At 39.6% G+C, this 24,438-nt stretch overlaps 1 protein-coding gene across 5 annotated transcripts in view; it reads right to left on the bottom strand.

Moving 5' to 3' along the window:
* Nucleotides 1–3,422: 3,422 nt before the first annotated feature.
* Nucleotides 3,423–24,438, bottom strand: part of LOC109103391 (caskin-2-like) — a 56,002-nt gene continuing 34,986 nt past the window's right edge. The window contains exons 7-22 of one of the 5 annotated variants that reach the window (XM_042730588.1): nucleotides 18,998–19,128; nucleotides 16,881–16,989; nucleotides 16,602–16,710; nucleotides 15,098–15,216; nucleotides 13,295–13,412; nucleotides 12,835–13,020; nucleotides 11,416–11,493; nucleotides 10,844–10,977; nucleotides 10,148–10,211; nucleotides 9,849–9,943; nucleotides 9,524–9,634; nucleotides 9,318–9,419; nucleotides 9,096–9,234; nucleotides 4,366–6,009; nucleotides 3,959–4,208; nucleotides 3,423–3,806 (exon numbers count right to left, since the gene is read on the bottom strand). In XM_042730588.1, coding sequence (XP_042586522.1) covers nucleotides 3,710–3,806; nucleotides 3,959–4,208; nucleotides 4,366–6,009; nucleotides 9,096–9,234; nucleotides 9,318–9,419; nucleotides 9,524–9,634; nucleotides 9,849–9,943; nucleotides 10,148–10,211; nucleotides 10,844–10,977; nucleotides 11,416–11,493; nucleotides 12,835–13,020; nucleotides 13,295–13,412; nucleotides 15,098–15,216; nucleotides 16,602–16,710; nucleotides 16,881–16,989; nucleotides 18,998–19,128 — 3,486 coding nt within the window. In that variant the 3' untranslated portion in view covers nucleotides 3,423–3,709. The remainder of the gene's footprint in view (nucleotides 3,807–3,958; nucleotides 4,209–4,365; nucleotides 6,010–9,095; nucleotides 9,235–9,317; nucleotides 9,420–9,523; nucleotides 9,635–9,848; nucleotides 9,944–10,147; nucleotides 10,212–10,843; nucleotides 10,978–11,415; nucleotides 11,494–12,834; nucleotides 13,021–13,294; nucleotides 13,413–15,097; nucleotides 15,217–16,601; nucleotides 16,711–16,880; nucleotides 16,990–18,997; nucleotides 19,129–24,438) is intronic. The other 4 variants (XM_042730593.1, XM_042730597.1, XM_042730602.1 and 1 more) reach the window with 4 other exon arrangements.

Genomic DNA, 24,438 nt, shown 5'->3' with positions numbered 1-24,438 from the left:
TCAGTTGGGTCTACAAGTTGTGTTCTTGTGTCATTCTTCCTTCCTGGTGTGGATTTATACAGTATTGTGGATTTATTAAAGACTATTTCGCTTACGTATGTCCCCATCGTTCCTTCCGGCAGCAACACATGTACATGGGTGTCTACTTCTATCTGATCTGCTTGCATCTCTATGACATTGTGACAAATGAGTTTTCAGTGCATTAAATGACGGAGAAGTACAAATACAATTGTCATAGAGACATGGCAGAGGGCTAATTCTGGAATAATGACTGTGCTGTAATCGATAGTGCCTAAATAATTTTGCCCGGGTTTCTAAGGATGCGGAACACAATCTGCACTTCCACTCCATTGAATATCCGTTTTGCACACGAATCTCTCATGCCTGCTGATTTTTTTGAAAGCCTGCAACTACACTGATGACATCAGACACTACGTATGACTGGATACTCATAAATCATTATTTAACAGCCAATGTTTACTCAAATAATTATATTCCAATTAAATTAAAGCCTCTTTACACAAAAGTTTATTGCTGTTAACTAAATGCCAAGTTTTAAGTACTATATTGAAGTTGTTTATAAGTTAATAGAACTGTTAGGGCTTACAGTGCACATCAAACAATGCCATGATAGGATCTGCCTTTATAACTCTGTTACAGTATATAACCTAAAGGTGTTTAGCAGGTGACGTGTGAGGATGATGGTTAGGTGTCCCCTCTGCAGCTGAACACTTAGGACATAAGAGTGACATCTCTGGAGAAAATTTAGACAAACTCCTTTTGGGGAAAATTAAGCCTGTGAGCTACTTTAAATTGTATCAGACCCAGTCAAGCATTTACTGACCTACTCTGAATATTGTCAATGCATGATTCCTCTTCCCAGGACTGTTTAATCAGTGGTGTTACCTGTCAACCTATCCAAGGCTGTATGCTGGAGTTGCTGCTCAAAATGTAAAATATGTGTTCTCAAAAAATGTCTTATTTGTAAATAACGGGAAAAAAAACAACAACATTAAGCTTGTTGAAGCTGTAGGAAGGATGCCAATTGATCATTAATACATAAATCTTTCTCCCTGACTAAACCAATCTCCTTCCAGTTTTAATTTTTTTTTTATTGTAAACCTGTTTAAAAAGCATTGTTCCAACTAATTGGACTATCTATATGCAGTGTTGGGGCGTTAGTTATATTCCTTACCAGCCTCTATGTTCTCAAAGAGTTATGAATCACTGGGTTATAATTATATAATACTTTATTTTTTTAACCAGGCTATGGAGAATTGATGAAAGTAAAGTATGCTTACACAAAGAATGTTCAGTCTGAAGCCAGACAGGCATATCTTGAATATCATGACATGAAACAACTCCTCCAGAATATTTTTTTTTTTTTTTTTTGAGTGAGCTACTAAATAATAGGCTACAGCTTAAACTGAGGAAGGCAGTATCCTCCTTCTATTCTGGTTTTACTGAGATGTTTCCCACTTGTTGGTGACTGTTTACTTTCTGAAAGTATTTCGAAAGGAGTGGAGTCTAGGAACTCTTTGCATACTTGCTGGGACAGGGGCATTAATTCATTAATTTATCTCATAGCCTGAAAAGGGCCCGACACATTTATTAGATTTAATAACCGAGCCTCAGGATGAAAAGTAACCCATCATTTGCATAATAAGAACATTTGAGATGGGTACCTTGACAAGTTATCAGATGTACAGTATATTTGGGCTAAAGCGAATATGACAGGCATGCATCTCTAGGGCTGAAGCAAAAGTGAAAGGAGATAGCGGTTCCCCTTGTTATATCCCCTTGTGCAGTTTGGAAGGTGATGAACTTGGCCCATTAGTTATGACTGAAGCAATAGGTTCTACATATAAGGAATTCATGAATTAATGTTGGTTGATGGCTTCAAAACAAGTATACAGCATAGATTAACAACCTCATAGCTCACAGTAGGTCTGTCTTTAAGGGTTTATAAGTTATCTTTCAAAAGTTAACAGAGTTTTTACTTCCAGAACCTGACTGTTGCACATTATTTAAAGGTTACTGTTGGATCACTGAAGGTTAACATTATATTATGCAACTATGGATTACTTTTCGAAGAGCTTACAACCTACTAGCTATGTTCTGACATAAGAACAAATTGTGCAACAAAATTAAGTAAATAATTACAAATATACACTTGTGGACTTTACATTCCAATTTGAGAACTTAGTAATGTCTGGTACAACCCTAGTCTGGACAAATTAGATACAAGAGGTTTCTGTTTTGCAATGTAAGTGCTGAAATGACCGTGACATGGCTCAGTAATAAAGAAAAAATGGCTAAATTCATTTAATAGAAGATGTTAAGAAATTAGAACATAAAGGGGCTTGATACTAAACAATCATATCAGTGTGTTATATTACCTTATTAAGAACATCACTATTTACAGTGAGTGAGTGGGCCTCAACTGCAGTTCTAAAACTGGTTAAATGTTTAAACGGCCTTCAGTTACACAAATGCCATTAATTACATCTCAGTAAATTGGGAGACAGAACCTGAATGAAACATCTATTTAAACGTATGGCACACAAGAACAGCGTGGAAATATTCCACATCAGATACACCATATCAAATTATGTGCAAAGGGGAAATGCCACTGGGTTAAATTTCATTAGTTCAGCTGCAAGACAAGTCTGATAGTGTTAACATTATCCAACATTTGAATAAAAATATACATATACTTTGGTACAACAAACAGGTTTGCTTCCCGATCAAATATACCTTTAGTGTACAATATACATATTTTGATAAAGTTTAAATACTATTTAGACTAATATAAATTTAAAGACTTCAAAAATAGTTTGTGGTAACTTAAACCTGAATTGCATGCTGTCCACTGATGCTGCTCTAGTTACTTAAGGCAGTGTTACTTTTTTCATCATGTTCCCTTTAAAACCACACTTTCATACAAAAATAAATCATGTATCTTAACCTGCAAATTTGAAAAGTCATTAAGAAAAAAAAAAAGGGTACTAACACCAAACCTCCCAAAGGCTGTTTACCTGCTGAAATGGATTAGTCACAAGCTACTTTTTTAGAGCTTAAATGCTTTGAAAAGTAGTTATGTTGAAGGAACAGTTCACTAAAAAAATTAAAATTGTCATCATGTGTTATTTTGTCAAAAGTCTCACAGCAAGGCAAAGTGAGTAAATAATGACACAATTGTCACTTTTTGGGTGAACTATCCTATTAGTCTTTCTAGAAAATGTTTTGAATCAGTATAGTGTTTAGATATGTATATTGCTTTAGGAATGATTCTCCTAAGTGCATTTCTTTTATCTGGGTCCATCATGTAAAGTATATTGGGGTCACAGTTCAGCCCAAAAAAACAATGACAGGACTAAAAAAAAAAAATTTTATATATATATATATATATATATATATATATATATATGTGTGTGTATATATATATAATATGCTGGTTGATTAGACTCTGGAATAACAATAAGCAAACAAATATAGATGACAACTAGACTGACAGTAGTCAGAAGACTGGTCCATAAATGTCTGTGTGGTCCATATAAATCAAGATCAGTGGAGGTTCCCACTTTTGTGTTAAAGAGTTCATCTCTGCTCTCCATCTGAATAATAAGAAACCATGCTGCTATTTGTAGATCTCCACCCTCTGTTTTCTGTGTCATAAAAAAATAAAAAGCTCCATCCATGAGAATTTTTAATCCAGCATAGCATCTAGTTGATCAGCCAGGTCATCAAACATGTTCCCGATGTCGTCCAGGATGTTCCCTGCAGACTTTGTTGCGTGAGAAACGCTAAAAGAGACACAATGGGTTTAATTAGGAGTGATTTTAAAAACATTTAAAAACATGACATTTAAAGGAAAAATTCCGATAATCCCCTAATTAAAATATTTTTTGTAGATTTATTCCTGTAAGTGTGAAATCTGGTGGAGAGTGTCTCTCACCCCACGCTGTTGTTCTCCAGAGTTAGTTTTCTCTCTACAGCCTTCAGTGCTTCCTCCAGGGATGAGCTGGTCTTCTCCAGCCTCTGATGTTTCAGTGTTGACCCTTGATCCCCTTCCATCAGAGCCTGGAGTCTTCCTGATATCGCACTCTGAACCGTGTTCTCTGGCGAAGGGGAGTATAGGACTGGAGAATGAGGTGCTGTAAAGGCGACACTCTGTACAACACCCAGTGTCCCGCTAGAGCTGACAGCTGCAGACAGAACAAGAATCTTGAATAAATGTAAAAGTTACACTCCTCTGCATAAACTTACTAGCAAAATGTTGCTGCGCATAGCTTATATGTAATAAGCACAATCTAACAAATTATACCAAAGCTTACAAGCTTTATTAGTATCTGTAGGCTGTACCTGTTATAGGAGCAGGATCTGGTTTAGAGGCGTGCCGTGTTGGATTTAGGGGACTGGGAGGTTTGGGAGCAAGAGGTGGAGGTGCTTTCACTGGTTTGGCTGGAAGCTCCACACATGGCAGACTCATATCGGTTTCACTGATGCGGAGCTTCACCGTGCCCTGAGTCTCTGAAATTGATGTGCCGTCTGCACTGCTGTCTGACGCTAGGTTTGGCTGCTCTTTCTCTTTTGGCTTTTGTCGTCTCTTCACCGTGTCTGATTCTTTAAGGTTGAACTCTGGAACTTCAGGGGTTTTGGCTGGTTTGTCTTTCTCTGGCAACTCCGAAGTCGTCTCTGACTTGAGAGGCCCGCCAACTTTGGGCCTCTGTTTGATAGTGAGGTTGCCTTCCTCTGCAAAAGGGATGCACTCACTAGAGCTGTTCTGAGGCGAGGATGAGCTCTCCAGGCCTGAATCCTTTGTTGCATCCTCCTCTTCCGAGTCAGACTTTGTCGCTCTATCAGTATCTGCTTTGGAGGATACTGGGCTGGATTCACTCTGACTCAGAGGTCTGCGTCTGGACCCTTCGTTGGTACTGGAAACAGCTGTAGTGGTTTCCGGAAGGAGCTCCACCGTAGGCACAGGTAGGACTGTTTCTAATGCAGCTGCAATACTCTTTACAGTCCCGGATCTGCCGTTCTCAGCTCCTCCAGAAGGTGACGCCGGAGTGTCAGAGACAGTTTCAACACTAGTGCTGCTGCCGCTGACGGAGCTAAGGCGTTTGGGTGGTGGTGGAGGAGGCCCTTTACGTCGAGTCCTAATGGCAAAAGAGTGGCTTCGGCTGACGGACTGCTCGGAGGCAGACTGAAGACGTGCCAGCTGGCCACGGGTAGCCTTGCGGCTCAGTGTGGCATACGAAGGCATACTGGCTAGCTGAGCTGCTTCATCATCATCATCTTCATCTGGTTCACCATCTGACAAAGCATACCGGGACAGACTCTGAGTGCGCTTCTTAGTCACATTAGGAGAGTGACGGTCAAGCGTGGCACTGTTATATTGTGAACGTGGATAATTAAGGGTTTTGTGAGCAGAAAAGCCTTGTGGAGAAGGAACAGAGTTCAGTTTCGGTTTGGCAGGCACCGTGGGGTATTTAAAGCCTGCAGATGCACTGAATGGCAGCTGCTGTGGTAGCTGAGGACGTGGGACCTGGTCACGGCCTTCTGGAATGTTGCGCTCTTTAGCAGGACTGCTGTCTGGGCTCGTTAAACTCTCTCTGGAGCGGCTATAAGGGGTCGCAGTGGAAGTGGAGGACGGGGTGCTGGGGGGCTCCTGAGAGCGCCCGGAGCCTCGAGACCGTGTGTCAATGCTCTCCTGACTGGAAGACATTCCTACTGCATTCTTGATGGCCAGCCCTTCCTGACAGCCACTATAGTGGGAGGACATGGCGCTCTGTAGCTCAGTACTCAGCTCACTGTCCTGGAAAGTCATCATCTTGGGTGTGAGGGGTGAGGGGAGGTCGCCGCTCTCAGGAGGCGGCTCGATAGTGACCAGGTCCAGGGCTGCGGGGGTTTTGCGCCGCAGTGTGCCCTGCCCTGATTGCACCTGCAGAAGAGCCTTATGAATATCACACAACTTCTTCACTGCAAGCATCATTTTCTTCTGATGGCCTGTCAGAGACAAACATACATTCACTGACTTAACACTTACTGTACATGTCACACATGAATTTAACACAACAGGATATACTTCAAAGTATACGTTGGTATTGACGATAACCGTGATATTTAAAGCAACAATTATCAATATTGTGTTAATTTAGTGTATAAAGATATACTGGTATAAGCTTTAACCACAATATTTAAATTGAACAGTTCTCTTATGATAACACCACATGTAAATACTCCAGCGCCAGTACCTGGTTGAGCTCCCAGGTGGCAGTATTGTGCCTTAATGCTGACACCTGTCATACAAGAAGACACAGCGCTGGCAGCTATTCCGAGGACAGCCGTGTTCGGCAGAGTAAGTTGCCATTATTTTACTAGTCATAGAATGGGAAACCTTAAAAAACTTGAGCAACCACATTGCTACATTAAACTTGTGAAATGTTAACTTGGTTGCAGTGACATGCACTAAATGCCTCTCTGTGGTCATTCTTCAGTAAGGTTCATTAGTTAACATATATAAATAATAATGAACAATATTTCCACAGCATTTATTATTCTTAGTTCATGTCCATTTCAGTATTTACTAATGCATTATTAAATCACAAGTTGTGTTTGTAAACATTAATGCACTGTGAACTAACATGAACAATGAATGACTATTTTTATTAACATTAACAAAGATTAATAAATTGTGTAATAAATGTATTGTTCATTGTTCATTCGTTAGTTAATACATTAATGTTAACAAATGACATCTTATTGTAAAGTGTTAACAGTAATATTTATTCATCATACTGCTGAACTTGACAGTATTTTCTCTCTTGTTATTTCATATGAGCTTCAAAGAAGACGGGGAAAGCCAGAATCTTGTGCCCTGCGTTTATCAGTATCCTTATGTTCGTTGGGTGAAAAAGAAAAACTCAATAAACAAAGTAAAAATTTGACATCACCACCCCCCCCCCCCCCCAACGTTTGTCTCAGGCCATATTTGATGCTGAATATACAGTCCTTTGGAAAAGGATTTAAGACAAATCAGATTTAAATGTGGGTGGGTGCCATTGAAATGACACCACAATATCAAAGTTGATTTGATTTGTGAAATCGAAGCTAAATTCAGCAGTGAACCATGACATTGATTTACCCACAATATATGACTGGTTGGGACATGGTTTTATATAGGGCTGCATTTATTTATTTTATTTTTTTGATAATCGATGAATCTAATCTAACAAAATAAAGGTAAGTGATAAGACTATTTTTGGATAAATTATTTTATTCACAAGACTAACTCTCTTAAAACACCTTATAGTTCAGTTTACACAGATTAAAGCTATCACTTTAATGTATTCAGGGTTTCCCATACATTGATTTATTTATTTGTGGTGGCCCGCCACAAATCAACACTGACCGCCACAAAGAGATTTTCCAAAAAGTTTTGACTTTGTTGAATAAACATGAATGCTGCATGTTTCAAAATCAAAACGTGGCACGGGTATTTTATATAAATGTATCTTTTAGATGTCATTTTCATTTAATCTTTCCTATAATGCCTTATAAAGTAGCGTTCATGAGCACAGCGCTGCTTTGTTTACAGCCGTTACCAGGAAAACCACTATTTTTGCCGCTCCAAAAGTGCCTCCTGCTGGCAGAAAATAAATTTGCACTTTCAATAAGCCGGTCTATTGTTTTATATTTACATTATATACATATATTTCCCCCAAGCGAAATGCCGCAGTTTTGGGAAAACAAAGTTTGTGGGAACATTTACATTTATGCATTTAGCAGATGCTTTTATCCAAAGCGACTTACAGTGCATTAAGGCTACACTTTTTTTTTTTTTTTTTCCAGGATGTGTGTTCCCTGGGAATTGAACCCACAACCTTTTGCGCTGTTAACGCAATGCTCTACTCCACACTGGTAGTATTATTATTATTGTTGTTATTGCATTCACTAATAAAAAGATTCTATCATTAGCTAGCTCCACACTGAGAGCTGCTTTATAGCAGAAAATCAAGTTGTAACTCTAACTGAAAGTGATACTGACACTTTTTTTCCATGTTAAATACTAAAGCTGCTTGCTTTAAATCTATCATACAGTATAAAGTGTTATATAAGTAAATGTGACAAGACTTTACTGGAGTGCCGATTTGCAGAGCTGGTTAAAACATATCAACAGCACATGTTTACATATTCATCTAAAAGCCACTCTCAGCAGCCTCTGGTTCAACTGCGTTTGCACTCCAAAGCGCCGTGTGTCGTCTTCTCTTAAATTGCTTCTGGGGGAGCTGAATTACAGTCTTGTGCTACAATGGCAAACTGGTCAAACCACGTTATTGCAGGCCCTTACATTAGGTCAAATGAGAAAAACAATATTTGTTGACAATTTTTTTTATTGTCAACTAATAATTTCAGCCCTAGTGTTATATGAGATTATGCAGGGTGATCTACTTTTACTAAACCCACAAAGTCCATTTGCTTTGAACAGATGGTCATAACATCAGCTAAATTACCATCCATATGCTTCATTTTGTATAAGGATGGAGGGTGAAGTGTATACAGGGTTTCCGCACTTTTTGACCCATGTATCATCAAATTTTCGTGGCTTTGTCTATTGTTAATGACCACTGGATAAGGGTTTTTAAACAATCATTCAAATTCTGTTCTTATAATGAATCATCCGAACCAGTGTGAACAAGTTCAACCTATTCATTTAAAAGAACCAATTCAAAAGAATAATTTTCTTACAGATCACGCTTGCTTTAGTTTGGCTTGCTTTTGTGTGAAAGCACAAGACCAATATTTATCCAACCAAAATTTTCAAGTAATGTAACCCCTCTGGTTCTACTTGCCCTGCTCCAAGCAGGATTCAAGCTGGCATTTCCGGCAAGGGAGTCAGACACGTTAAGAAGAATCCTAAAGAGTTCAGCCTCTAGTGTGCCTCTTGAGATCAGGGGAGGGAGGTTTACCAGCTCTTACTAGCTGGAATCCGTTAAAATAAAAACAGTTTTTACATTTCCAGCTATTTCTAGCTCTTCTTTGGCTTTGGTAACCCTATATATAAACTACAACTATGTTTAGTTTAAACTCACCTAGTTTGATGATGCCAATCTCCTGTAAGTCTTCCCATGTGAGATCTCGGACAATGTTTATCGAGTCATAGCCATTCTCAGAGAGTTTCTTATGATACTGAGGCATACCTATGGCGCTCAGCCACTCCCCAAGATCCTGCTAAGAGACAAGTTTTAACTGTGAGTGAACTGAAGATAACACCATGGATACATGTATTCATACTATCACGTATATTGACTTACTGGTATGTACTCTGGGAGCCATTCTGGAATGCTGAGGTTGCCAATCTCCATAGATATTTTCTTACGGTGACCTGGTTTAGTCACCCCAATAGCCGTGAGATCCTGAAAAAATGGCAAAATACTTAATCTACATCAACTCTACCTGGAGCAACAAGAATGAGAGGCACTTCTCTTCAAACCAAACATTGAACGTTCTCTGAACGTACCTCTGGGGTCATTCTGCTGATGGTAGGTACATCATAACCAGCATTAAGGAAATTTACAGTGTACTGCTCCAATTGAAACTCACTCAGCCACTGATAGATGGCCTCAGCATCCTGACAATGGAAAAAGACATGAGACATGACAGGTAGCAAACAGAATGCAGGTTATTTTAATAGACATTTTAAGGTATTTTATGGCAAAATCTGAATTTACTTTGCATCCTGCTGTGTGCAAAACAGATTTATATTTTTACAATACAAAATTAATATGCCATATCAAAATATTATCAGGTTTATCTTAGTCTTAAGTGAAATAGTGTTTTCTGACCTTGCCCTCCAGCAGCTGTTGAGGACGCACAAACTGTTGAGAGAAACCCTGCTCCACTGCCCTCTGTGTGGGCAGCACAGGTCTGCGAGGAACTCCTTCAAAACAACATGTATATGCATGAGTGTCTTTCAATCAGCTGGTGTTTTGCCATTTTTTAAGTTGAAGTCAGTTATCCTCAAGCTCACACAGGTGTCCTATCAGAGGAACTTGGTTTGATATTTTATCTAATGCAGTAATGTTCATAAATTTTATATGTCCAAATACTATCACTGTAAGCTGTATACAGATGCACACATTACCTGTGGGTGTGTCTGGGTGTTTGTTAACATCTGGCTGTAGGAAATCCACAACCGAGGGTGTTGCCTGTGTAAAATAAGATGAAATGTCAGAAGGAACCATAGCAATAAAACTCCAGTTACCATTGGAACAACAAATGTATGTCTGAAGCTAAAATCGTTCAATTAAAAAGACAGGCATCACTGGTCCAGGTCTGATGAAGATTTGTAGACTTCTAAACATTGCAAAGTGGGAATTTAACAAACAATGTTTTTTTGGAGCTGTGATGTGCCAACTTTTCTTCTACATATCAGGCATGCATCCTTGGAATCAATTCAAACATTATTTAAATGTACAAATTCTTTATACATGGAACAAAACATTTTACCTGCTAAAATAGCAGCATTAGAACTTCAAGAGGATCACCATAATGTTCTAAACAAATATTTAATTTCAATTGAATTTCTCTTTATCCAAATTAAGACATTTCATGATTACTCTCTACCTCTAAAAGCACCTGTGACAAGACCATAACTCAATATTTCACAAAGATTCAAATAATTAATAACATCATAATTAGAAAATGTTTATTTACTACAGAGACTGATCTGGAAATCTCATTTTTCACTGGTATTTCTAAATGGGAACTCTGAAAGTCGTGTTTCTTTCAAAGCATCGTGCCTGTGACTGATCAGAGCACTCTCTGAGTGAATGGTTACCTTGCTGGTGTCGGGGATGGTGGTGTGTTGCTGCAGTCCGTTGGGGGCGCTGTTGCTTTCTGTGCTCTGGCCACTGCCTGCACTGCGTGTGCTGCCAACACTGCCAGTGCTGCCCACACTGTTCCTGTCCCCAGCTGCATGAGAGACAGAGGCATTAGTCCAGAGAGTGACCGCAATCATAATGTGACCGCGATTATGCCATCACAGCAGCCGTCTGCACTGCCATGCCAGTGTGCCACCCCACAGCTGTGAGGACACTGTACTCACTGTGCCAAGGGGCTGGATTTCTACTTAAGCAGCAGGCAGGATGGGGTGGGGGTAGCAGGGCAAAGCCACAGGCATGTGGTGATGGGGTTTACAGATGACAGCACACAACCTACAGTACGTTCTGCTACTGGAGTGAGAGGGTTCACAGTAATCTAACAACTGGAGACGGACACACCAACTGGGTCTGTGTGGCGTCCCGACAGGCCAGCCAATCAGAGGGTCTGTCTGCAGCAGGGAGGGGGTGACAGCCAGTAGGGGGCGCAGGGGAAGAGCGTTTCAGAGGAGGGGAGTGCAGCGGTTCTTACCAGCGCAGGAGTTCCGCAAAACCCACACGTCCTCCAAGCTGGGGGTCATGTGCTGGGACAGACTGCTGGGAGGCCCACCTAGCGGACACAAACACTTTTTGGGCCACTGGCCTCAGTCTTGTGGGCGGGAAATAAGGGTGTGTGCATCCCAAATCAGGGGCTTCAGATGAGTGTGTGCCTCTGCATGGTGTTTAAATGCAAAGACAATGTTTCTATTGTATCTGTCGTACAGAAGAACCATGAGCCCACCCAGGGTCCATAATCAACCATTTGCCCCAACTGCCAATGACTAATGATATAATGATGAATCTTTTGGTTTACATCAATAAAATGTACTTATTTAAAAAACGCAATACCACATGGTTAGTTAATATATAAACCATTTTATGAGTATAATGTATAAGCAAAATAAAAAAAAAATTGTGATCTAAATCATTACAGATTTGTCTTGATATAAGATTTTGGTCAAACTGCCTACCTCTATTAAAAGCCATGGAACTGTTTTTAGGAATCTATTGATATGGAAGTATTTAAAGCTGCTCTGCGAAAGATTATTTTGATTTAGAATTAACAAATGGCATAAAATAGCAATTCAGCGGTTCAAAACCGGGTTCTTGTCTTATCCTGTTTCACAATGGTAAGCCTACAGTAGTTTTTATTTACAGTACATTATGAGCATATCTATTGCATTCATACCCATTGTGAAATGAACTAGACCATATGTAGCGAGGACACACGTGTACCCATTCACTGGTGCACTAGAAAGTTTAGAAAAGTGATTTCAGACCAACTGATCTCTGATGTCAAACTCACATCAGTAGCTTTAGGCCTTGTTAGCACATGGTATTAAGAGTTTTTCATCGATCCAATCACAACTGGACAATGTTAAATTCAGGTGTAAATGGGGTCTAAAATTTTTGAGCTTATCTACATTCAGCCATTTCCAGAAGTAGTCAGAAAAGCATTTAAACTGATTGCTTTTGTAGTGTAGAAGCTCATATGGTTGAATGCATTTGAATGGCCTACTGATCTAACATTGTGATATGTTGTAAGAAAAACATCGATTCAAACTCTGCTGCAATATACCAAAATGAACAGACCGCAGCCTAAATCGCAGCTGCTTCTTTATCCTTTCCATTTGCTTCCTTTCCCAATTGCTTGTAACATAAGATTATTCAGTCAATTGTATTCATAAAATGCATTCAGCATATCTGCAAAAGTGATGTAGAGTGTGACAAAATAGGAGAGTGTCTCTAGACAATCTAAACAGATGAGTTCACAGGAGATGCATCTAAAACGCATTTTAATTCCAAGCACAAACAGTACAAGTCTCATTTGTGATTGGACCACTGAAAACATCTTAATACCAGGTAGAAATGGGTGAGAAAGCACCCTTAGAGGGGGGACGAGTGTATATACCTGGGTTGGTGCTCAGACCGTTGGTGTGTGGGAGGACCTGTTGTGGGTTAGTGGTGTACAGAGTGTAGGAGTCGTCAGTTTGAGAGGTCCTGCCCCCGCTCAGATTGAAGCTGGGACTGAGGGCGGACCTGGAGGGCAGCTGCTGCCTATGGGTGGGCAGAGAGGCGTGTCGTGACAGGGTGCCCCCTACAGGACAACACACATATGACAGGAGCAGAGGGTTAATGGAAGCGGATGGAGGTTAGAGATGAACATTTGTTACATGGGAAGCAGCGGGATGGAAGAAATAGACACTTCTAGGTTACATCTGTCAGCATGTTACTGATTCAGTAAAGAAAACAATGTTATTGGCAGGGTAAATAGCTGTAATAAGATCCATCAAACGAAAACATATAAAGACCACGTCCAGTGAAGCTTCAAAAATTTGGTCAACCTGCTAAAGTTCAGGTTATTATTGTACCTGAGCGTCGGTTGATGACCTCAACTATGGAGGGGGGGAAGTAGCCAATTCGGTCTGTTCCCCTCTGGGTGTCATGAATGTGGCCCTTCCAGCGTCCATCCACATGCTGCTCTATCACCTGCCAATCACAACACAGCATTGACGTCACAGTGATCTCACCCAAACTGCTGCAAACCAAACCCGCTGGATTTTTAATAAAGCAGTTTTTCACGTCCTTGACAACCAGTCAAAACAGAGGAGGAGGTCGGGAATTCAGAGACAATGCATGATCTGAAAGCTTTTGAAAGTGAGATAACATAACCCCAGCCGCCCACCCTAAGCAAACACGCATAAAGCATATAATAGCTTCAGGCCCAACAACAAAACAGCAGCGAGAACATTCAGCTCATGAAATACATCTCTAAACCCACCAGAAAACGACCCTTAAACTGTACTTATACTCTGCCCACAATTTCCTTTGAAACAGTGCTGTGTGAAAATGTATTTTGGTTTGAGTTCACAAATAAACACTTGTGAGTGTATCTTTAGCGCCCTACAAGGCGATGAACACAAAGAACTCGTGGAAGGAGAAAGAGAGAAAAATCTGGCCTAGGTTCAAGTGAAACTGCTTCTGAAACATTAGTTAAATAGACTGGGTAGGTACACAGGGGTTTGGTATTTAAAGGGGTCATATGATGCAATTTAAATGTCTTCTTTCTATTTGGAGTGTAAGAAGCTCTTGGTGCATAAAGTAGATCTGTGACGTTGCAAAGACTAAAGTCTCAAATCCAAAGAGATACTTTTTATAAAAGTTAAGACTCTGCCACGCCCACCTAAAACGGCTCGTTCTAACACCCCCCACATCTAAATTACGATGTGGGAAGATTTGCATTACGCCACCCAAATGTTCACGCAAAGAAAGGAGGCGTAACTTTTATTTTCACTGTTGCCGTGGGCACCATGTTGTGGAGCCGCTGTGTGTTTTGTTGTGAAAGCGAAACTACTTTGTTTGGCCTTCCAAAAGAGAACACGACTAGAAATCAGTGATTAAGTTGTATTTACAACACTGTTCAAGAACAGTTCAACCCAAATATTCAGATGTGTGCAGTGCATTTTACGGATGACGAGGACTGTTTCCTCGGAGAGTAGCCTACAATGCCAGTGTCTGTTTCTATAAAGTGGGGCAATTCCAACTTTGCAGGGACAGTCTGGCGCTTCTGACTCACAGTCTGTAAGTACGTTTTCATATTTAAAGAATTTGCCACTGATGATACAAACACGAGTTTTAAGCAGTGTAGAGTAGAGCTTGTTGTTTGTCATTTCTCCGATCACAAATTACAGACATGTTTTTATGTTTATGCGGTCTGATACGCAACACAGTATAAGTCATTATAATCAGTAATTATGTCCCCACTGGATGCAACAAATGCCTCGTTGGTAATGGGTTTTATTGGTTTTGTCTCATCGCGCCAGGGCATGGCATCACAATATGGTAAGGGGCATATTATTTCCGTCACACTTTTGAGGAATTCGGCCAATCACAATGCACTGGATAGCTGGCCAATCAGTGTACACCTCACTTTTCAGAACGATGAACTTTGTAAAAATCGCCGCGTTTCCGAAAGGTGAGGCATAAAGGAGAAACAATAATGTCCAGTATGTGGAAAATAATGTGTTTTTTAAACCTTAAACCGCATAAACACATTTCATTACACCAAATACACAAAATAATGTTATTTTTAGCAACATCATATGACCCCTTTAAGAGAAACACAAACACATTGACTTTGAAGAGGTTTAATGAAGTCATGTAAGCGGTCGTACCGTGATGATGTCACCGGCACGTATGGTGAGGGCCGTGGGGTCGTGAAGATTCCAGAAGTCTTTCAGAGCTCTGACCTGAAGAACTCCTGTAGCTTCTGAAAGCACACACACACAGATATCTGTTGAATCAAAACAAAAAAATTTTTTTTTTTAAATGTAGACACAAAATTATATTCAATTATATAACTATAACTGTAATGAATAGTGCATGATTTTCTTAATTATTTTTTAAGTACTTTTCCCCATTATATTTTTAATTATGAGAATTTGTTTGAGAAAATTATTATAAACATGCCAATGCAAAAAAATGAATAGCTTAATGTTAATAAAAACAGTTTAGTGAGGTCCCGCCATCTGAAACTCTCCAGCATGTCATTTCTGTGATTTTATTCCAGTGGAAGGAATGTGCTGACACACGGACACACAGCAGGCTCACTGAATCAATAATTAACTCTCCGAGTCTGTCAGAGGTTTAGGGAAGCGTGGTGGCCCACATACACACAGAGTGGTGCTGGTTAAAGTAGACGGGCCTGTCTGTGCTCATTATGATAAGAGCTGTCTGATTACTGCCTGAGTTCAAAGACGACACAAACAGAATGCGTGTCTCATATCATAATTCACTTCAAATATTTATTTATAACCACCCATACAAAATGGCAATAAATACTGCAGATGTTACAGAATGCATGAAGATCATGTCAAAGGTTGCACATTCCAACTCATTAATATCAGGGACATGTGTCACACTGACATATATACTGTACAGAGTTTACAAAAACTCAGCTTTAATGTGGACCAAGTCTGTTTGACTCTAGACTGCAGAGAGTACATTCTTTTTTGTGGAAGTTCAGTGAAGTTAATTCCACAAGTTCATATAACATAAACCAAGCAAGCCCATGCATCGCCTGGTGGACTTTGTGTGAACCACAGTTTAAATTTTAAGAAGCACACCTGCAGAAATCTCACATGACACCGTTAAAATGGGTGCATTCTTAAAGGCCACATTTATAAAGAGAATTAGTAAAGAGTACTAAACGGAAGGCTAAATTGCCCAAAATAACATTATTGTCACTGTTACAGTTTCATCCTGATACCAATGTTCACATATGACATCAGCACTTGTGGGTGGGGCCCTGTCTTATGTTTCATGGGAGGGCCCCACCGATTCGTGGTATGCATCTGCACACAAACACACACAGGAGATGTCTTTTGTCTCTTTCATGCACTCAGAAGTAGCCAGAGAAAGCAGCAGGTTATATAATCCTTAGTTTAAACAGCTGCTTAATGACTTAGCTTAAATGTCTCCCATAACCACTTACAAAACAAAGAAGGGTCATTCCCAAACACACACACAAACTTCACCATGTGTATATGCAGTATGAACACAAACACACCCCACATACACACTGTTAGACACAAATACACACACTTCAGTTCACAAAACAGCTTAAGGAGATAAAATTCAGTCAGTACATTCTTAAAAACATGTCAGATTGCATCTCACCTCGTAAGAGCTGCTTAATGTCTTTGCTGGCGTGGCATGCGGTGAACTGGTTGACGATGTCCAGGGCTGTTTGATTGTAAGTGTTACGGATACTGACATCAATCCCATTCTGCCGTCATATGAAACAAACATTAGGACGGATAAATGCTGTCTGTTCATTAGCAGAAGCACAGTCAGTGTGGAAAAATGATATAAACATATTATTAAAAAGCCACTTTATTGTCAAAAAGGTTGGCGACCCCAGAAGTAGAGTCTTCTCCAAAAAACAAATGAACTTACATCCAGGAGTAGCCGCACTACCTCTGTCTTCCCATAGAGGGCGGCCTCATGGAGCGCTGTGCCAGCTTTAGTGGTTCTGTTGATGTCAATACCTGCTTTCAGAAGAAGCCTGAAGACCGAGAGAGATGGAAACTCAATGAATGGACTGGCGTCAGTAGCCTTCTACTACTCCACGGAGAGGAGATGACATCCTCTTTAGCATTCTGTGTTATATTTACATACTGAAGGGCCTGCAATACACACAGACTTGTGGAATTTACGCACACACACACACACACACACAGAGACGCTCATTTGTTGGAATGCTGGATGGAATTTCAGTGCTGCACTGGAAATGCCAGGCATTAGGATGGGATCTGTTAGTGTGACAGCCGTAGTAAAACACACACACACACACACACACACACAGAGGCTTGTCATTCCTGTGCAAACTAAAAATGAATCACACTGCACAAATGTGAAAATTATCTACACTATCTTTACTTTGATACAATATTTAAATTAGCCTATCTAAAATGCAATATAATAAATACTGCCATGGTATTATATAAAATTTATATTTAATTTAAATTTATAAAATATTTTACCATACAAATTGAGAATGTCTATGGAAGCCTAATTCTGCCTCATAAAAATTACCTACCAAAGCATGATTTATGACAAAAAGTCAGAAATATAACATAAAAAGTCATCTTGACAACACAAAAGTTTGACTTTTAATGTCATCATTATGACTTTATCTCATTGTTATGATTTACCAAAGATGTTCTTTCTTATGTGGCAGAAATTGGCTTCTATACAAATGATTTTTTTCATAATGACACAACTGTACCAACTGTGTGAAATGTGATTTCACCCCCGTTTCCTGTGATTCACTCTCACAGAGTCTTTGTCAGAATGGTAAATCTCTTTGATAAGAGCACAACGATATTATAATAAGGAGTTTGATCTGATACAGGAAGCGCCGTGTGTCTTCGAAAATGAGAGTGATGAGTCGCAGCAGTATTTAATCCACTCAGATATGCACTCATCACCAGACAGATCACACATCTTTAGAGGGACTGGGACACTCCTCTCCCTCGGGACGATCTAGCGGAGGAACGTGAGTCAGAGAGAACACTTTACATGCACGTTCTTATGCCGATTATGCTTAATAAGCTGACAACGCATGTGGTTATTTGAACGTGGTAACATGTTTTCTTTTATCGGAGTAAGGTCATAAATGGCGTAAGCATAAACCAGTCGACACAGGTAGATTTTTTGCCTCTTACCCCCATTTTTTCAAAACACAAAAACCTACTCAACTATAGTCAAAGTACTTCATATTTAAAGGAATGGTTCAGAGAGTATTACAGCTCTGGTAAGGTGTCACCTGACTAGCTTTTTATGAAATATTAACCAATGCATCTGGCCTTTTCTACTAAAGAAAAGGCTCAATAAACTCTTTTTATGTAGGGTTGGAGCTAAACTCTACAGGACAGCGACTCTCTAGGACCAAAACTTGTCTACCCCTGACTAAGAGTGTTGTGAAGTGTTATGCAAGTATGTTGAGAAGCATCATGTATAGCATCACACACACGCATTGTGAAATTCACACACAAAGTGATACAGAAGATGACTGTCATTACTCATACAAGCTTCACAATGCTCTGTGAAGTATTAGAAAAACACATTGCTTGACATTGTTTGAGACTGGCTTGATTCATCCACTGAAGCTGAATGGATTATCATGATGAACATGTGTTTAACTCTTTTAAGGAGTTAAACATTTGGCCACTCATTCACTTTTTATTATGTGGACTCACAGAGGTGGATTATTGTTCTTTGCGTTCATCTGAAGAAACAGTCAAATACACCGGGGATGGTATGAGTTGCTAACAAGCAATGCTGCAACTCGGTGCTTACAGGTGTGCATATCAGTTTTGAATGTTGGTCTCATTTATTACATTATTATACTAACATCTGTGGAAAACACCTTAGCTGGAGAATCAAATGAAGTGTAAATACAGAGCAGAGCCGAGGCACACGCATCTCTCCGGAGAGACAGGACAGCCTGACACAGCTGAGACTGAGGCCTGCAGATGTGCTACACACACAAGAGGTTTTCAAGAGCTCACCGGATGACGTCCTTGTGTCCGTTGCGTGCAGCGAGGTGCAGAGGAGTGTTACAGTTTGAGTCTGACCCGTCTTTCCGATCTCCCTCTAACAGAGATGCAACCATATTACTGCTCAACAACAGCTGCGCCACCTACAAAAGAGAAAGAGATCGTTGGCATATTTTGCTCCAGTGTTGTTATTATTTACTAAAACTATGAAAAAACTGTTTTTCAGTTATTGAAAACGAAAAGAAAAAAATATTATAAATTATAACTGAACTGAGAGCAAGATTATTGAATGAAAGTGTTGAGACTGAAAAGGAAAAGGCAGGAAGACGAGAAAGTTATGAAAACACACACACACACAGAGGGCTCTTGGGAAGGTGAGTGCTGGCTCTCAGAGGCCTCACAGGTGAGGATGAGGTCATACTAATGTGTCCCAGCGACCATTAACACCCAAAAACAAAAACATCTGGGCCACATGGTGTGTTTCCACTGGAGTAGAGTCAGTAAAGCTGTGTAGCCGTTTCAATTCATTTTCTACAGTTTGGAAGGTGAGCGTCAGACTTGTACTGGGAATTGTGGGACAGTACGGCGTGAAGCGAAGTGAACAGTGAAGGCAGCAAAAAGATCAACTTTATGCAAAAAGGAAAAATGTTTTGCAGCAGCCAAACGTTGTGAGGTGAGCCAAGGTTGTGCTGTTTGCCACTGTTTCTAATGGTGGATAGAATGTCTTTTTTTTAAGGTGCCCCTATTATGTCATTTGTATGGTTCCTAATATTGTATCGGGAGTCTTCTACAATAGGATTACATGTATGCAAGGTCAAAAAGATTCATTCTCTCTAAACCCCTCCTTTCCGTGAGCCTGCTCTGCTCTGATTGGTCAGATGGCCTAGTCGGAAACGATACGCCTATTTCAATAGTTCTGTACTTTGAACGCTTGATAGAAAATATAAACATCTATTATTTATCATACTTACAGGTTGTGAGTTTGTGATACTGATCCATCTTTCAACAGCAAGGGTTTTTCTGAATCCTGTGTTGAATTCCCCGAGACTTGAGAAGCGTCAGTAGAATGACGTGTTTGTGGGCGGGTCAAATTGTTCGCGGCTGGCCAACGTAGAACATAGGCGCGCATTACGCAAATGTGTTGCCCAGTGACATGTAGCCATCACGAAAGTGGGATTTGAAATACTTTACAACTTTGCTGATCGTTTATATTCAAATACAGCTACATTACACACTGCATGAAAGGCAATATTGGAAATGGCATAATAGGGTCACTTTAAATCGAGGAGGCAAATTAAATGACTGAGATGAATGAAAATCAGTCAAATGGCCTGCACACACAACCCTCTACCCTCTTTTGACGTACCGTAAACTATAGTGTGAAGGCGCACGACTCGCCATCGCTTTGTCTCACACACACAGAGAGAGAGAGAGAGAGAGAGAGAGAGAGAGAGAATTGAGGCACTACATGTAAACGATATTCTTTGTTGTATTTTCCTGTCAAAATAACAGCGTTCCGTTGGAATTCTTCAGCTTTTAAGAACTGCCGGGTTTTCCGGTAGGGGGCGGAACTAATGCACAAACAGCAATTTCATTGGCTGGCGCTCACCTATTATCATCCCTGTACTGATTTCAGCAAATCAGTTCGAGCGAACGCACACAACCTGATTAATATTCATGAATCCAGTAGCTCATTAATCCTTAGTGTGTTACATATTGTTCGTATTAGTAGAATTAGTATCATTATTATCTTATCAGTATTTTTGTTATTTTTTTTCCCAATTTTTTTACAGAAACACTGAATGACCAAAAACGCACCACCACCAGTCCAGTTAAAATATTTAGTTAAAATGACTAATATGCATTCAAACATAATTATCAAGTTTTAAGTATAATTTCTAAAGTTATATAATTAAATAATACTTGATTATCATATTATAATGCTTGACAGACTGATCTTAAGAGTGTACTTTCAGTTATTTAAAAAACTGTGCCATTTTACAAACATTATATATATGATGACTCTTTATTGACCGTTTATTGAAAGCAATCGTAAATCATGCTGAAGACAGCCTCGCTGGTGAGCATTTTAAAGGCACACCCTGAGCAGACAGTACTGAGTGGATTTCTTGCACGTCAGCACACACATAGGACGAGAAAGAAAGACATTATGCAGTTGCTTCAGCCACACCCTGATACCTTAATACAGCAGCTGATTAAATACCACACATACACACACTGCCATTAAAGTAACACCTCGAAAAGACCTAAATACACAGCAGAAGTGAAATCACACACCACTGGGCATGTGTGCGCGAGAACACATAAAACAAAGCAGCTACTGAAATCTGAGCTTTTATTCACCCGGTAAATGAATGACACACAAAGACAGACGGCAAAACAAATCACAGTCAGGACAGAAGAGAGAGACATGAGAATTTTGTAGCATACAGCATGTAGCATACAAAATCATCACTTTTTTATTTTCTTTTTTTGCATTGTAATATTATTTTCATGATAACTAAGTATAATTTACACCCACATATTCTCATTAGAGCAAAGGAAAATATATATATAATTAGGGCTCAAGCCTGGAGGGCGAGAGCCCTATTGTTTTCCTTAGGATTATTTCTTATTATTATTATTATTATTATTATTATTATTATTATTATTAGGGGCCAAGCACCGAAGGTGTTTAGGCACCTATTGTATCCGTTAGGATTCTTATTATTATTATTATTATTATTATTAGGGGCCAAGCACCGAAGGTGCTTAGGCACCTATTGTATCCGTTGGCGTTATTCTTCTTCTTCTTCTTCTTCTTCTTTTTCTTCTTCTTCTTCTTCTTCCGCCGCAAGTCTATGGCAGCCCATAGAACCGATTGCGGGAAAGTTGTATAATTTGGCACACTGATAGAGGACAGTCCCAGCATTAACTGTAGCAAATTTGAAGTCTCTATCTCCTACTCTCTAGCGCCACCACTTGTCCAAAGTTTCAATATTTTTATGTTAATAACTTTTGAACCGTAATCCACAAAATGAAAATTCTTCTTTTTTCCTCTGAATCCTTGGCTCAGGCCAAGTCGAATGAACCCCGAAATTCAAAAATCGCAAGGTTTAGTTTTTTTGCTATTTTCAATTGTTCGAAAAACCTACTTTTTCGAACTCGTCCTAGACGGTTAGTCCGATTTTCACGAAAATTGGCTTAGTTCATGTTCTGATGATGCCGACAAAAAGTTATGGAATTCAAGTTGATTCGTCCAACTGTTCTCGACTACCACGCGAAAAAATTATACGAAAAGCACGCAAAAATGCTTGTGAGGCTATAACTCCGCAACGGTTTGGCGTATTGAGACCAAAGTTGGTGTGTGTTATAACAAGCATGACCTGAGAATTCCTGCAGTGTTTCGACGCAGCGCCACCTAGTGGTCAGGAGATATAAAAAAATGCATATTTTTGCTTATAACTTCTGAATGGTTTGGCCAAAAATCACAAAATTGGTCTCATAAGATTCGGTGGGTCATGTCAAGTCGAATGATATCCAATTTTCCCGTGTCGGCCATTTTAGGTGTCGGCCATTTTGAATTATGTTTCAAAATGCTGTATTTTTTGAACGCATTATCATATCGCTACAAAAGTAATTACAAAAATGTTTGGCTCCATGCCCTGAAGCTACTCAAAAAGTTTGGTGGCTGCGCCACCTTGTGGTCAAAAGTTATAATGAAATATATAATATATGCTAATAACTTTTGAATAAATTAGACTATTGCAATGAAAGTCATGTCGTTATATTCTTTGGGTCATGCCGAGAACATCGATACCAATTATGCCAAAATTGGCCATACTTCCTGTCCGCCATTTTGATTAAAGTTGAAAACCTACTTTTTCGAACTCCTCCTAGACCGTTAGTCCGATTTTCACCAAATTTGGTTCGGATCATCTTCAGAGTGTGCTGACGAAAAGTTATGGAATTCGTGTTGATATACGAAACGGTTTTCGTTTAGCGCATCAACGAATTTGTTCGTAAGATGCCAAAACACATCTGAGGCTGTATCTCGGCAAAGCTTTGACATTTTTGCACCAAACTTTGTAGGTGCCATTGTCACCTCACATTGACCATGCCACATCAATTTGGTAACAGCGCCACTTATTGGTCAAGAGTAATAAACCATTCATTAACCATTAATAATTACATATATAAAAATGCTAATAACTTTTTATTGCATTAGCCTATTGCAATGAAACTGGTATCAAAATAGTCCTTGGCTTATGCCGACAACATAGATACCAAATATGCCAGAGTACGCTGAACTTCCTGTCCGCCATTTTGATTTATGTTGAAAACCTACTTTTTCGAACTCCTCATCAACCGTTGGTCTGAATTTTACCAAAATTGAATCAGATGATCTTCAGACTGTGCTGACAAAATGTTATGGATTTTGTATCGATAGACAAAACTGTTTTCGCATACTACAGCGACGAATTTCAGGCATGATGCCAAAATGACACTTCAGCCTGTATCTCTGCAATGCTTTGGCATACTGACACCAAACTTTGTGTGTGCCATTCTCACCTCACACAGAAAACACCAAAATGATTTGATTACAGCGCCACCTGTTGGTCAGAAGTGATCAGCCATTTAATCATAATACTAGTGCTTATATTTATGATTTTTCCACCATTTCAATTACAATCATCCTAAAATTGCTGTAATTGCTCATTGTTGCATTTGGTGTGATGCTCCATGCCATGCTTAGCTCCTCAATTTGCCGCTGGAGTGCTTGGCCCCGTAATTGCTGCTTGCAGCTATATTTATTATTATTATTCTTCCGCTTCCGCCGCAAGTCTATGGCAGCCCATAGAACCGATTGCGGGAAAGTTGTATAATTTGGCACCCTGATAGAGGACAGTCCCAACATTAACTATAGCAAATTTGAAGTCTATAACTCCAACTCTCTAGCGCCACCACTTGTCCAAAGTTTCAAAATTTTTATGCTAATAACTTTTGAACCGTAAGCCACAAAATTAAAATTATTTTTTCCTCTGAATCCTTGGCTCAGTTCGAGTCGAATGAACCCCAAAATTCAAAAATCGCAAGGTTTAGTTTTTTCGCTATTTTCAATTGTTCGAAAAACCTACTTTTTCGAACTCGTCCTAGACGGTTAGTCTGATTTTCATGAAAATTGGCTCAGATCATCTTCAGACCATGCTGGCAAAAAGTTATGGAATTCAAGTTGATTTGTCCAACCGTTCTCGAATACCACGCGAACAAATTCTACGAAAAGCACGCAAAAATGCTTGTGAGGCTATAACTCCGCAACGGTTTGGCGTATTGAGACCAAACTTGGTGTATGTAATAACAAGCATGACCTGAGACTACCTGTAGTGTTTCGACGCAGCGCCACCTAGTGGTCAGGAGATATGAAAAATGCATATTTTTGCTTATAACTTCTG

The sequence above is a fragment of the Cyprinus carpio genome, chromosome A3 (genome assembly GCF_018340385.1).
Source record: "Cyprinus carpio isolate SPL01 chromosome A3, ASM1834038v1, whole genome shotgun sequence".
NCBI classification, from domain to species: Eukaryota; Metazoa; Chordata; class Actinopteri; order Cypriniformes; family Cyprinidae; genus Cyprinus; species Cyprinus carpio.
This window is presented reverse-complemented; position numbering and strand designations above follow the sequence as displayed.